Raw genomic sequence first — 12,418 nt, 5'->3', positions numbered from 1 at the left:
CTATGTTAAGCTACGCCGAGCAAAGCCAATAAATGGATGGGTGACTTAAAGTTAATTGAGTAATTGTGGGATTTTTTTTTTCACATTTTCTCACACAAATGAGCTCTGATCTCGAAATTTGTCGCGACGACCTATGAACTCAAAGCGAGAAAGTTTTAGATAACACTTCAGTCGATCATTTAAGATCGGTTTTAGCGTCACCTATGTTAAGCTACGTCGAGCAAGGCCAATAAATGGATGGGCGACTTAAACATTATATTGGTAGTTATTAGGAAACATTAAAAGGAGAAAAGGGAGAACGCGCTCTAGTCTTGGTTTTAAAACATTACTGGAAAGTAAAATCAAATCAATAATAATAATAAACTGAATATTAAACAAATTAGGTAGGTACATAGGTACTGATTTTCCTTAACCACGATCGAATAAATTACGGGCTAAAAAAATTCTCGGAGGGACGGACCCAGCTTGTTTTTCTTTTATTTCCTCTTGTCTCTTTTCCGATGTTTCTGCTACCTATTATTTATTCGTCTTTCCTCCGCTTATCTTTTGACATTGTACTCGTACGTGTCTCTTTGGCATCACTACGCACTCGAAATAAGTACGAGTACATTATGAATTCTCTTTCCTACTCGACACAATCAAGTAGGCTAAATCCCATGGATTAGGCTTTTTGAAAGTATAGATGCTTTGTTATCTTTCTTATAATACCTGCAAAATGAAGATAGGTGGATACAGAGATATTGCAAATAGAGAAAGAAGAAAAGATATTTTTTTTTTTTACAAGAATCACAGACATGTTTATTTCGTTGGTCAAAAATACAATACATAGGTAACTGCGCAGGTAGGTACATACTTACAAATATTTAGGTAATACTTAAGATCAGATCTGCACATATGAAATTAAACATACTCTTTAATAAATAGATGGATAACCCATTAAATCGTTTCCAGGAAGAAGAGTCTGTTATTTTTGCTACTAACCAACATAGCCCCTTCTTTCTGGGAACGGTTGTATTGATAGATATTGTTATAAGGATATAGGACATTGCAGTTATGTATTAAATAAATAGGGCATGATGTAGGTAACTCTTTACCGTCTTAAGACCGGGCATTCAAGGCAGGTTTTGCCTGTAACAGGCATAAGTCCGCCAGTCAAAACTGAATTTCTGTAGCTAAAAAAAAAAATTCACCCGCGAAAAAAAAGTGAACTTTTTCTGCCTCACACATTATGCATGTCACCTGTAAGGTAAAACTGTCATGCAAAACCCAATGTGGTCGGCGTAGTACAAAATACACTGCCCGATGTTAAAGTTATCCTAGGTTAGGAACGAATCAAGTAGTTTTACCAATGAGAAACTTTTCCGACTCTTTAAATTTCTTGTATAGCCGGAAAAGTATTCCTTGAAATTAGTATGGCTAATCAAAGTACAACACCAACCAGGAATTATACCGCGAAAGAAAACGCTAAAAAATGTTTGGATATCATATTGAAGTATTCAAAAACTGTGAAGAAAAACAAAGAATATATTGCACACCCTCAATCCATGTTGAAAGATGACTTGAAACGAGAGTTTGGATGTAAAACAGATGATGCTGTTGGCAGAGATCGACGGATGACTGGCAAGATAATGGGCAATGATGAAAGTATACCATCCATAAAATCCAAGGAAATAAACGACTTTATTGAAAAATACATTTGTTATGATAGTTTAAACCAGAGTTCAAACACGAATATTATCACTCTGAATCATGATGAATTTATTCGACTGAAAGCGGGTGGATCCGCTATGAGCAAACCAGATGATAATGACAATGAGAATAATCGGACAAATAGAAAATCTATGAAAAGACAAGTGATTGTGGAATCTTGTTCCGGGGGTCAAATTAAATTGAAAAATACACAAGTTGAAGTTGGAACACAAAATAACAATGGTTTTAGCTTACAGAGTAACAATAAGGACAATGAAAAATTCGTACCGTGTAACGTCCAGTCATTCGATAAAGATAATAACCAAATGCAAGAATTAAAGATGAACAAATATAGAGATATGAACGAGATGAGTTTAGCAATAAACAGGAAAGAGATGAAAGATTCATATACAGGGGAAAAGATGGATCAACCATCACGTAGGAAAACTAGTTTACTAAGAATGAAATCACCCAACAATTCTGAGAGTAATGCAAGAATTAAAGATGAACAAATATAGAGATATGAACGAGATGAGTTTAGCAATAAACAGGAAAGAGATGAAAGATTCATATACAGAGGGAAAGATGGATCAACCATCACGTAGGAAAACTAGTTTACTAAGAATGAAATCACCCAACAATTCTGAGAGTGCTAGCAACAAACACATTAGTTTTGCCACTAAAAACGAATTATTTGAAATCAGTAGTGATAAACTGAAGAGTGACTACAGCACTGGTGTGAATGATAGAGAGGGATCATCTCAGAGAAGAGGAACCAAAACAAAATTGACTATTGTCGAGTTTGACAATATTTTCAATACCGAACTAAAGAAGAGACGTGGAAGAGTTTCAAATGCTAACGCTGCTCAATCAGGACTAAGACATAATCCTTGTTCAACAAGTCATATACATCTAGAACCTACTAGTACGGTGAAGACTACACTCATACATTCAGCCGTCACTGGTTTACCCAACGACATCCTATTCAATGAAGACTATGAACTTATGAATGCCATAGATAAATTCATACAAGCAGAAAATGCGTGTAAGTTTGAAGAAGCACTAAGAGCTGCTGAAATAGCGGCCAAACTAGCACCACCTGGATATGAAGAAGAGGCTGCGGCTTCGGCAGCAAGAAACTATCAATTCCAGTGTGATAAGCTAGAGAATTTTAACACAATCCAAATTGACAAGAAAAAGAAACCGATTGAAATAATCAGTTATGTTGGTTCTACAAATAATAATAAATGAATCTACTCCTTTCAATGAGTAAATTTCTAGTACACACAACTTACGAATAAATTTTCTTAGCATTTAGATCCTTATTTGGTATATCCTTATTTGGTTTATGTAGGTACCTACCTATCTAAGCAATTAATGTCCTTCTACATAACAGTACCTACTGGGTATTTACCTACATACTATTGTCATTTCAACGTTTGAATTTATTTGAAAGCAAACAAACTAAAAACCTCAACTCGAATTTACCTGGATATGAAGAAGAGGCTGCGGCTTCGGCAGCAAGAAACTATCAATTCCAGTGTGATAAGCTAGAGAATTTTAACACAATCCAACTTGACAAGAAAAAGAAACCGATTGAAATAATCAGTTATGTTGGTTCTACAAATGGTAATAAATGAATCTACTACTTTCAATGAGTAAATTTCTAGTACACAAAACTTACGAATAAATTTTCGTAGCATTTAGATCCTTATTTGGTATATCCTTATTTGGTTTATGTAGGTACCTACCTATCTAAGCCAATAATGTCCTTCTACATAACAGTACCCACTGGGTATTTATATTTACCTACATAATTGTCTTTTCAACGTTTGAATTTATTTGGAAGCGAACAAACTAAAAACCTCAACTCGAATTTGAAATCACAAATTACCTGCAACAAAAACTATGAGTACGGACCACAGGTAAGGTATACTAATGCAATGCACCCTCTTTCTCCCAATTATTTTCTACCCTTATCTAACTACTCGAATTTGAAATCACAAATTACCTGCAACAAAACTATGTGGTAGGAAAGAGTACGGACCACAGGTAAGGTATACTAATGCAATGCTCCCTCTTTCTCCCAATTATGTTCTACCCTTATCTAACACTAAAATTTCGTCTACCTCAGCGAATGTACCTCCCGTAATAAACTCTATGCCCTCTCACTCTCTCCCCCCTCTCTCTCCCTCCTCTCCAACTTTCAGAAATTAAAGTTTAGTCCTAAACCTTCATGCTAATTAAAATTACAATTTCATGTAATTAACCCACTTAATACGTTGCTGTGAAACGCACCCTCAATTCGAGCCTGGTGTTTGTAATTATCAAAATTTCAGCAAAATTTTCAAGCGTCAGCAGGAATTTAGTTTGGAATTTTGTACACACAGAATAATGATGAGGATTAAGGTAGAAACACACTACTATCACGTCACGTGAGCGCACGTTTACTATGAGTAATATTGCGTATGATATTAGTCTAGGTACTGTTCTGTTTATCGACTTTCCACCCTCTGCGCTCGAGCCCAACCAAATCAATCTAAACCAACCAAGTCTCTCCGTAGCGATAGCATGTTGAATGCACCAGTTTCCAATTAAATATGGATCACTGAAGAGGATGCGAGTAGCTTGTCGTCGAATGGAGGACAAGGTCCCTGTCACCAAAATGTCTAACAAGCTGGGCCCGTCCCTCTGGGAATTTTTTAGCCCGTAGTTTATTCGATCGTGATTAAAGAAAATCAGTATCTACCTAATTTGTTTAATATTCAGTTTATTATTATTGTTGATTTGATTTTTCGATTTTACTTTCATGTAATGATTTAAAATGTTACTCCCGTTCTCCCTTTATTCCCAATATAAGGTTTAAGTCACCCATCCATTTATTGGCCTTGCTCGGCGTAGCTTAACATAGGTGACGCTAAAACCGGTCGTCGCGACAAATTTCAAGATCAGAGCTCATTTGTGATTTGTGTGAGAAAATGTGAAAAAAAAAAAAAAAAATCCCCCAAAAAACAAAAAAAAAGGGTAAAAAGACCTTTAATTTGATATATAGGTCGACCAGGTTTGGATAAGTTCTTCTATGGATCTATGGGAACAGACAGACGAAACCGAAGCGAATACAAAATAGCCCGTCCCTTATACCTTTTTTATTACTATCGTAATAATAAAGGAAGGACGGGCTAAAAACCTCTGCAGTTATAGTTTTACGACCTCTGTCAAACAATCAAGACCTACGGTTAGGGGTTAAGGGTGTCTGTCCTTTCAAGTCATTTGACACGGACAATGTTCACATTTCTGTATAGCACATTGCATACACAAAACAATTACCAGGCATTCATACAAAATACTCACCAACCCACGAGGCAGTGTCTGGATCCATTTTGAACGAACTGTTGGTAGCTTGGAGTTTGGGCGAGACAATGCCCGAAAATCCGATGGGCATTCCGTAGCCTGTGAGAAGAAAAAAAAAGCCGGGGGTGAAAACCTCATTTTTAAAAAAAAAAAAAAAAAAAAAAAAAACGAGTATGTGTACCAAGCTATAGGTACAGAGGTATCATGTACAATGTACATAGAACCTATTTTTAGACAATAACGAGATAAAAGAGAGACGACTTTGAACTTTTGAATGCCCAGTCAATTTCCCCTTAACCGTTTCACCGCCGTTTTCATTTTGTAGAAATGAAACAACTGCTACAATAGACTCATGTGATCTGTGTCGCAGACTGCCCATCCATTTTCTTCCTCATCAGATGAGCGATAAGAGACACAATACTTCCCATTCAAGTGCTGATGCTGGGTCAACACGAGAACACCAGAAAAGAACCCGTTGAAATATTTGCAATCGATATAGGTATACGTGCTTTTTTTTCTGGAACCTTCTGCATGGCAAGCGTGCGCGTTACCACTGGGCTAACCGTGCATGCAGGTTCCTATACTACAAGGGATCAGCATGCTCTCAGCTTCATGATAATCATGATGATGACAACTGAGGTGCTGTTTCATCCGAACAAAAAAGTGAAGGTCACAAAGCCTGATAAGGCTCAGATAGGCTCCTTCAATTGAATAAATAAATGTCTTAAAACCCCTGATAGGACCTTTCGCTGTGAAAGGAAATTAAATGGTCTCGTGTACGTGTGATCGATTGGCACGTTTTGCCTTCACCACGACGAGCCGGAGTGAAAGATCTTGAACTTCATAACAACAAAGATTACATCAGTGATTTACCTGAGCGCAGAACGATCGCTTCGCTCGCAGATACTGCAGATAGGAGTGCTCTTGAACCGAGGAAATACTGGTCCCGGAACTGGAGCTACTGTTGGAGTGCCGCAGGCTGTTCCTTCCGATCAAGTCGTCTTCCGCCAGTTTCTTCTTATCGGGAGAAAGAATGACGGTGGTCATGTTACTAATCAGATGTGAGGTGTTGAGTTCCTGAACCATGATGAGGTGTGGGTGTGCTCGCGTCTGGGAGGATATCGGCAGTCAATGGTTATCTGAAACAGGACCATGCGAATTATTAATTATTAAGTGGGAAATGTGAATTATTAAGTGTGAACTTATTATTATGGGGAAAATTTAAGAATTATTATAGGGAAAATGTATTACGTGTGAATTTATGGACGGTATCACAGTTCGAGTTTTGGTTTAGCCAGCCTAGTTAGATAGCTCGTCTACATTTTTTTAGATGATTTGTAGAGGGGACTGTAACTGCTATGGTCTTGTCGTCCTGAAAACGAAGAGAGAAGGAATACAGGATAGGAGAAAGCCAACCGTTCCGAGAACAAGAACCTTACCTGTCCGCCCCCGGGCGGTAATCGAACTAGCGACCTAGCGCTTACAAGGCAGACGCGCTGCCCTCCAAGCTAACTAGGCTGGCAAGTGTGACATTATGGCAATTTATGGCCGGTACCACAGTTTGAGTTTTTAAGCTTGGTTTGAGCCAGCCTATACTTAGCTTGGAGGGAAGCTCGTCTACTTTGTAAGTGCTAAGTTGCAGGTTCGATTTCCGCCTGAGATGGATTTTTATCCTAAACAGATGGGGTTCGTTCTCGGAACGCCCAACTTTTTCCTATGCTGTCTTCCTTCTCTCTTCGCTCTGGGGACGATACGACCTTAGCAATTACAGTTTCCTCTTTTGAGACACTCAAGAGTCTTCAAAAGAAAAACGGTTAATTGGTCCTGTTCGAAATAATAATTATTAAACCTCTTGTATTTTGTTACTTACAAAATCTCGTGAAGGCTCATTGATAGAACAATCGCAAGTTTATCATATAAAAAAATACATTATTAGTTGAGGTACCTACGCACATCACTGAACTTTACATAAACTTTCGCTATTACCTACTTATCACCAAAAGAAAAACGGTTAATTGGTCCTGTTCGAAATAATTATTATTAAACCTCCTGTATTGTGTTACTTACAAAATCTCGTGAAGGCTCATTGATAGAACAATCGCAAGTTTATCATATAAAGAAATACATTATTAGTTGAGGTACCTACACACATCACTGAACTTTACATAAACTTTCACTATTACCTACTTATCACAATAATTAAATAATTATGAAAGAATCAGCTTAGTAGTTATAGGATCTAACAACAGATTTAAGCAGGTAGGTACCTCACGACGCACTGATCACAAAAGGAACATTGTCACATTGCCTTTATAAAAGAACTGTACTACAAAATTATATTTTTTAAAATGCAAGATAATTTTCTTCGAAACACATTTTACGTCAAAAACAAAAACAATTAAAATTGTTATTTGTCAATTAGTAAATTAGAAATGCCTAATTGCGTTAATCTGTGGCGTGAAATTATTTTATCAATGAATTATATTAACAATCTACCGACAAATATGACAAAAACCATGAAGATTACTAATTAATTTATGAGGAATCACAAACTTTGTATTTGGTATGAATATCAACTTTGCTCTAATAGGTAACTGCGACAAGAGAATAATCAAAGTGTATATCAACAGAAATGACCGACCAACCTGATACTAAATGTTTAGATTAATTCATTAATTTACCTCTAGGAGCAAAGAATCGATAGAAATATAGTTACATGTATACCTACCTATTATACGTTAATATCAACAAATATTACCTTTGTCATTTACAACTTACTATACTCCAAATAAAACATGTCCTACATTGAAAGAGGCACTGTATTCTCAAACTTACTATGTATTACTCCAAATAAAACGGGTCCTATATTGGAAGAGGCACTTTCGTATTCTCTTGTTTCAGATGGCAAACACCACACACCGTTTTGTGATAAACGATAAACATGCTCAAACTTACTATGTATTACTCCAAATAAAACGGGTCCTATATTGGAAGAGGCACTTTCGTATTCTCTTGTTTCAGATGGCAAACACGACACACAGTTTTGTGATAAACGATAAACGTTACCAAAAGGCAGACCCTTTCTCTCAATATAGAGCAATAAAATATAATTAGTTAAATATACTTACTGTATTAACAATCACCATCAAAGAAAAAGGAAATATTAAAAATTATTCTCTATAATGTACGTACATATTACATATATTTTGCAGAATTATTTAGATATTAATTATGAATACTCAATAATGGTTCCTCTTTTCCTTTGGACATTATTATCAAACATCGAAGCATAAAAAGCATTTAAAACCATAAAATGATAAAATTATACAACCACCGTATGAATGCATATCATTCATAAGCTGTAATGAATGGTAAAATGGCAGGCAATGATAACAATTAGATAGGACAACCACCGTATGAATGCATATCATTCATAAGCTGTAATGAATGGTACAATGGCAGGCAATGATAACAATTAGATAGGTATAATCTACTTCGAGGCACTGTTTCTATCACATTATTTTCTTTTCAACGCTTACCACCAGACTTTATCACTAGCCAGCTGTACGCTGCATTGCCCTTATCACTCAAATATCGGCCCTGAGCAAGACCACAAATAGGAATGTGCAAGCCCTATAACTACATTTACGAGTAGGATACACGTGCTACACCTAAAAGCTGCCTTTTGAAGTTATGTACGTACTTATGTATACTACATTTACGAGTAGGATACACGTGCTACACCTAAAAGCTGCCTTTTGAAGTTATGTACGTACTTATGTATGTAGACTACATTTACGAGTAGGATACACGTGCTACACCTAAAAGCTGCCTTTTGAAGTTATGTACGTACTTATGTATGTAGGTAGGTAGGCAGGCAGAACTGCTTACGGTTATACCTCCCTAAATATCTACTTTATACCTTCACTTCACGCTCGTTTTCTTCTCATAAAAATAGCGTGAATTTTTCGTCGAATTTTCTCTACGCAATTCATAAATCAACAAAGCACAGATTCTTCCCCCTCTCTCACTCTCTCGGGTCTACCTATCTCTCATCTTCTTATCTTCCTAGTTGAAAATTTATGTTACATCATGGACCTCTTTGTTCCAGAAAGCGAACAATATTTCCTATATATACCTAACTACATAGGTAAGTAGATACATAGGTAATGTGCAAGCTTGATAATAGTGATAAGGGAGTAATCAAAAGAGCAAAGACGCAAGGGAAGTTAGATAAAAATAAAAATCAGTGGGTGGTATAATATTTTGATAATGAGTAGCTTAACAATTTTGTTTAGTTTGAGATAATGGTCAAGTAATGTGCAAGCTTGATAATAGTGATAAGGGAGTAATCAAAAGAGCAAAGACGCAAGGGAAGTTAGATAAAAATAAAAATCAGTGGGTGGAATAATATTTTGATAATGAGTAGGTTAAGGTACTACACCTTCACTTTAGCCTCACTATATTTAATAGTCCATACATTTTTTTTTCTTCTTCTTTTTTTGAGAGATTGATAGAGGAAATTGTAACTGCTTATTATCATTCCGAAAGCGAAGAAGAAGACACAACAGGAGAAAGCCACCAGCCGTTCCGAGAACAAACCTTATCTCTTCAGAATAATATCCGCCCCAGGCGGGAATCGACCCCGCGACCAAACGCTTACAAGGGCGATTTTTTTTGTCGATGGTTGGATTCGAACCCGGGACCTTCTTTATGACAAGAAAGCGCGTTATCACTGGGCTAACAGTGTTGTGGATACTGAACGAAACGGCAACCCCTGTCCCAGATATTTCCGGCGTGTGTGGAAAGTTTATGGCTTTGGTTGGTGCACCGAAAGGGCTGTAAAGCAGTGGGAGTACATTCCATTCGAAAAACTTTAACCGGTGTGCTAGACAGTGGGGAGGGGATCGTCACGGGGAAGTTTGAGAGAGGGGTTGTTGTGCCAAATGCCGGAAAAAAAAAGAGAGGACAATGAAGGAAAACAAGAGGAAGAAGAAGAAGGAGGAGAAGAAAAAGACGAAGACGAAGAAAACTTGGAAAGTCTGATGGAAACTTTCAGCGGAAAGTTACCACGAAAAACTGTAAGAAAAAGTCCGAGCTTTAAAATAGAATTCGAAAGCACATACTATAACGTATAAAGTACCTACTGAAAAAGGAAAGTACTAAAAAAAGTTAAATAACAACCTACCTAGACATGGTTCGTTGGTGTACCTACAGCAAACATGACGGTCTTCAGAACCTATTCACTTTTTGGGTCTAGGTGGATTTATCTACCAAGGGAACCAAAGCCAAGCAGTGGTTCGTTGGTGTACCTACAGCAAACATGACGGTCTTCAGAACCTATTCACTATTTGGGTCTAGGTGAATTTATCTACCAAGGGAACCAAAGCCAAGCTAAGTAGCACCGTTGGCCTGGAATGGCGACCGATTGGGTAGTGCTAACATCTTTTCTAATGTGTATCCTATCTGTCTAATTCAAGTGTTCAAAATCGCAACTGAGAAATCCCCTGGTTTTCTGTTTTTTATCTGAAGCAACTGAAGTAAACAGAAGCAATTCCTCACACAATCATCACCATTGTGTAAATTGTGTTCAATTTTCTGCTTGAAAATGTTTGAGGAAACCCCAATAATGTAATAACAATAAAAAACGTAACATACAATTCTCTTCTATTTCATATCTTAATTTTTAAGCCAACTTCGATATATTCGAAGCTTTCTCCCACACAATCATCACCATTGTGTAAATTGTGTTCAATTTTCTGCTTGAAAATGTTTGAGGAAACCCCAATAATGTAATAACAATAAAAACGTAACATACAATTCTCTTCTATTTCATATCTTAATTTTTAAGCCAACTTCGATATATATATTTGAAGCTTTCTCTATTGTTCGCAAAGACTCCGCTGGGAATTCGATATTTTGGGGGGCAAAAATAAAAGAATATAGAAGAAGAAAAAAATAGATTACCAAGGTAGAAAATGTAATTTTCCTTTATTTTTTCTCCATCCTTCTTCGTCTTCTTTTTATCCGAAAATTTTCTTCCATTCTTTTTATATAAAATTTCCTTCCTAAAATCCTACCCAACAAAGGAAAACTTGAATGTTTTTGAAACAGTACCTATAAAGATATTAAAAGCCAAAAAGCCCACAAACTTCTGAAAGCTCAAGTTACCAATCCATAATGTTTCACGGCTCTGTGGGATGATCAGATTAAGTTACCGACTTGAAAAATGGAAATCTTTTGTTTCTAGGCGACGACCAATTATTTTCAAAAGAAAAAATAATAGAAAAGGATCAAGTTTAAAAAATGAACTCGTAACTATAAGTGAGAGACCTGGGAAGGATGGGTCTCCTTGAAAATTTATAATTAATTGACAATTTGACATTGAAACAACAGACTTTTCAAAGTAAAGTTCAGATAAATGAAGTGTATTAAATTTCAAAATTATTTCAAACGATAGAAGAGAAGTGAAAATTGAAGAAGAGACAAGTTGTGAAATGTGATAGCTAAATGGGTATACCTACATTACCTTCCTATGAATAAACAAAATACCAAGGAAGATGAAGGGTTTAAAAGAGAGACAAAACAAAGCAACCACAACCATTGGAAAGGAGACCATTATTCCAAGCGTTTTTCGAACTTTTATTGCACTTTAACCCGACCCTGATTTCAGCAAAATAAACCTCTTCCCCTAATTAAAACCAAGATAAAGAGACACGTTCTAACTATTAAACATTCTTCAAACCACAATGGCAAAGTGTGGAGAGACTAAATTAGAACATAACGATGCACATAGAGAGATAATGTTGAAGGCGGAAATAATAGAACATAATAAGTGCATAAGATAGTTATACTTAGCTCGGAAAATTAGGAGAGAAAAGTTACTCATTGGAGACCCTGAGACCACTTTGCGAAGAGGAAAAATATTTCCTTCAAGATCTGGGAAAGAAGGTCGTGGGCAAGGCAGGACAGCCATTAGCAAAGCCTTTGATCTTCCAAAGAATCGGCATAGCGGTGCAGAGCGGTAATGCAGCCAGCATTCTCGGGACCGAAGACCAGTTTTAGCGCTGATTTCAAATTATGCTGAAATGTATGCTCAAATTGTTCAATAGCTTTAGGGCCACTGGATTCAGTTGTAATGCAGTAGTTTCCACCAACTCAGATAGAAGTGCGAGTTGCTTTTATGGCTGATAACAAAAGTTGAGTTGGAGTTCTAATGTAGTAAGAAAAGATCACTTTGAAAATAGAACATTGGAACGAATTTATTTTGTGTACCGAACTCACCAGAGTAGAAAATCAATACTGAGGCATTGAACTCAATTCACGTCACGCTCAAATATTGGGTAGTTGGATAAACGATACACTGGGTTCGACAACA

At 36.6% G+C, this 12,418-nt stretch overlaps 1 protein-coding gene across 1 annotated transcript; it reads left to right on the top strand.

Moving 5' to 3' along the window:
• The first annotated feature begins 1,305 nt into the window (after positions 1-1,305).
• On the top strand, positions 1,306-2,976 carry LOC113471143. Its single transcript, XM_026830073.1, has 2 exons — positions 1,306-2,030; positions 2,194-2,976. The coding sequence occupies exons 1-2, from the start codon at positions 1,413-1,415 to the stop codon at positions 2,938-2,940; spliced, it is 1,365 nt and encodes a 454-aa protein (XP_026685874.1). The 5' UTR covers positions 1,306-1,412; the 3' UTR covers positions 2,941-2,976.
• Positions 2,977-12,418: the final 9,442 nt, after the last annotated feature.

The sequence above is a fragment of the Diaphorina citri genome, unplaced genomic scaffold (genome assembly GCF_000475195.1).
Source record: "Diaphorina citri unplaced genomic scaffold, Diaci psyllid genome assembly version 1.1 scaffold2111, whole genome shotgun sequence".
Classification (NCBI taxonomy): Eukaryota; Metazoa; Arthropoda; class Insecta; order Hemiptera; family Psyllidae; genus Diaphorina; species Diaphorina citri.
This window is presented reverse-complemented; position numbering and strand designations above follow the sequence as displayed.

Bases quoted from the DNA above. Each gene is read 5' to 3' on its own strand.
- LOC113471143 (XM_026830073.1), top strand. From the start codon at position 1,413: ATGGCTAATCAAAGTACAACACCAACCAGGAATTATACCGCGAAAGAA. The intron at 2,031-2,193 runs ATGAACAAATAT...CAAGAATTAAAG, and splicing joins ACCAAATGCAAGAATTAAAG to ATGAACAAATATAGAGATAT.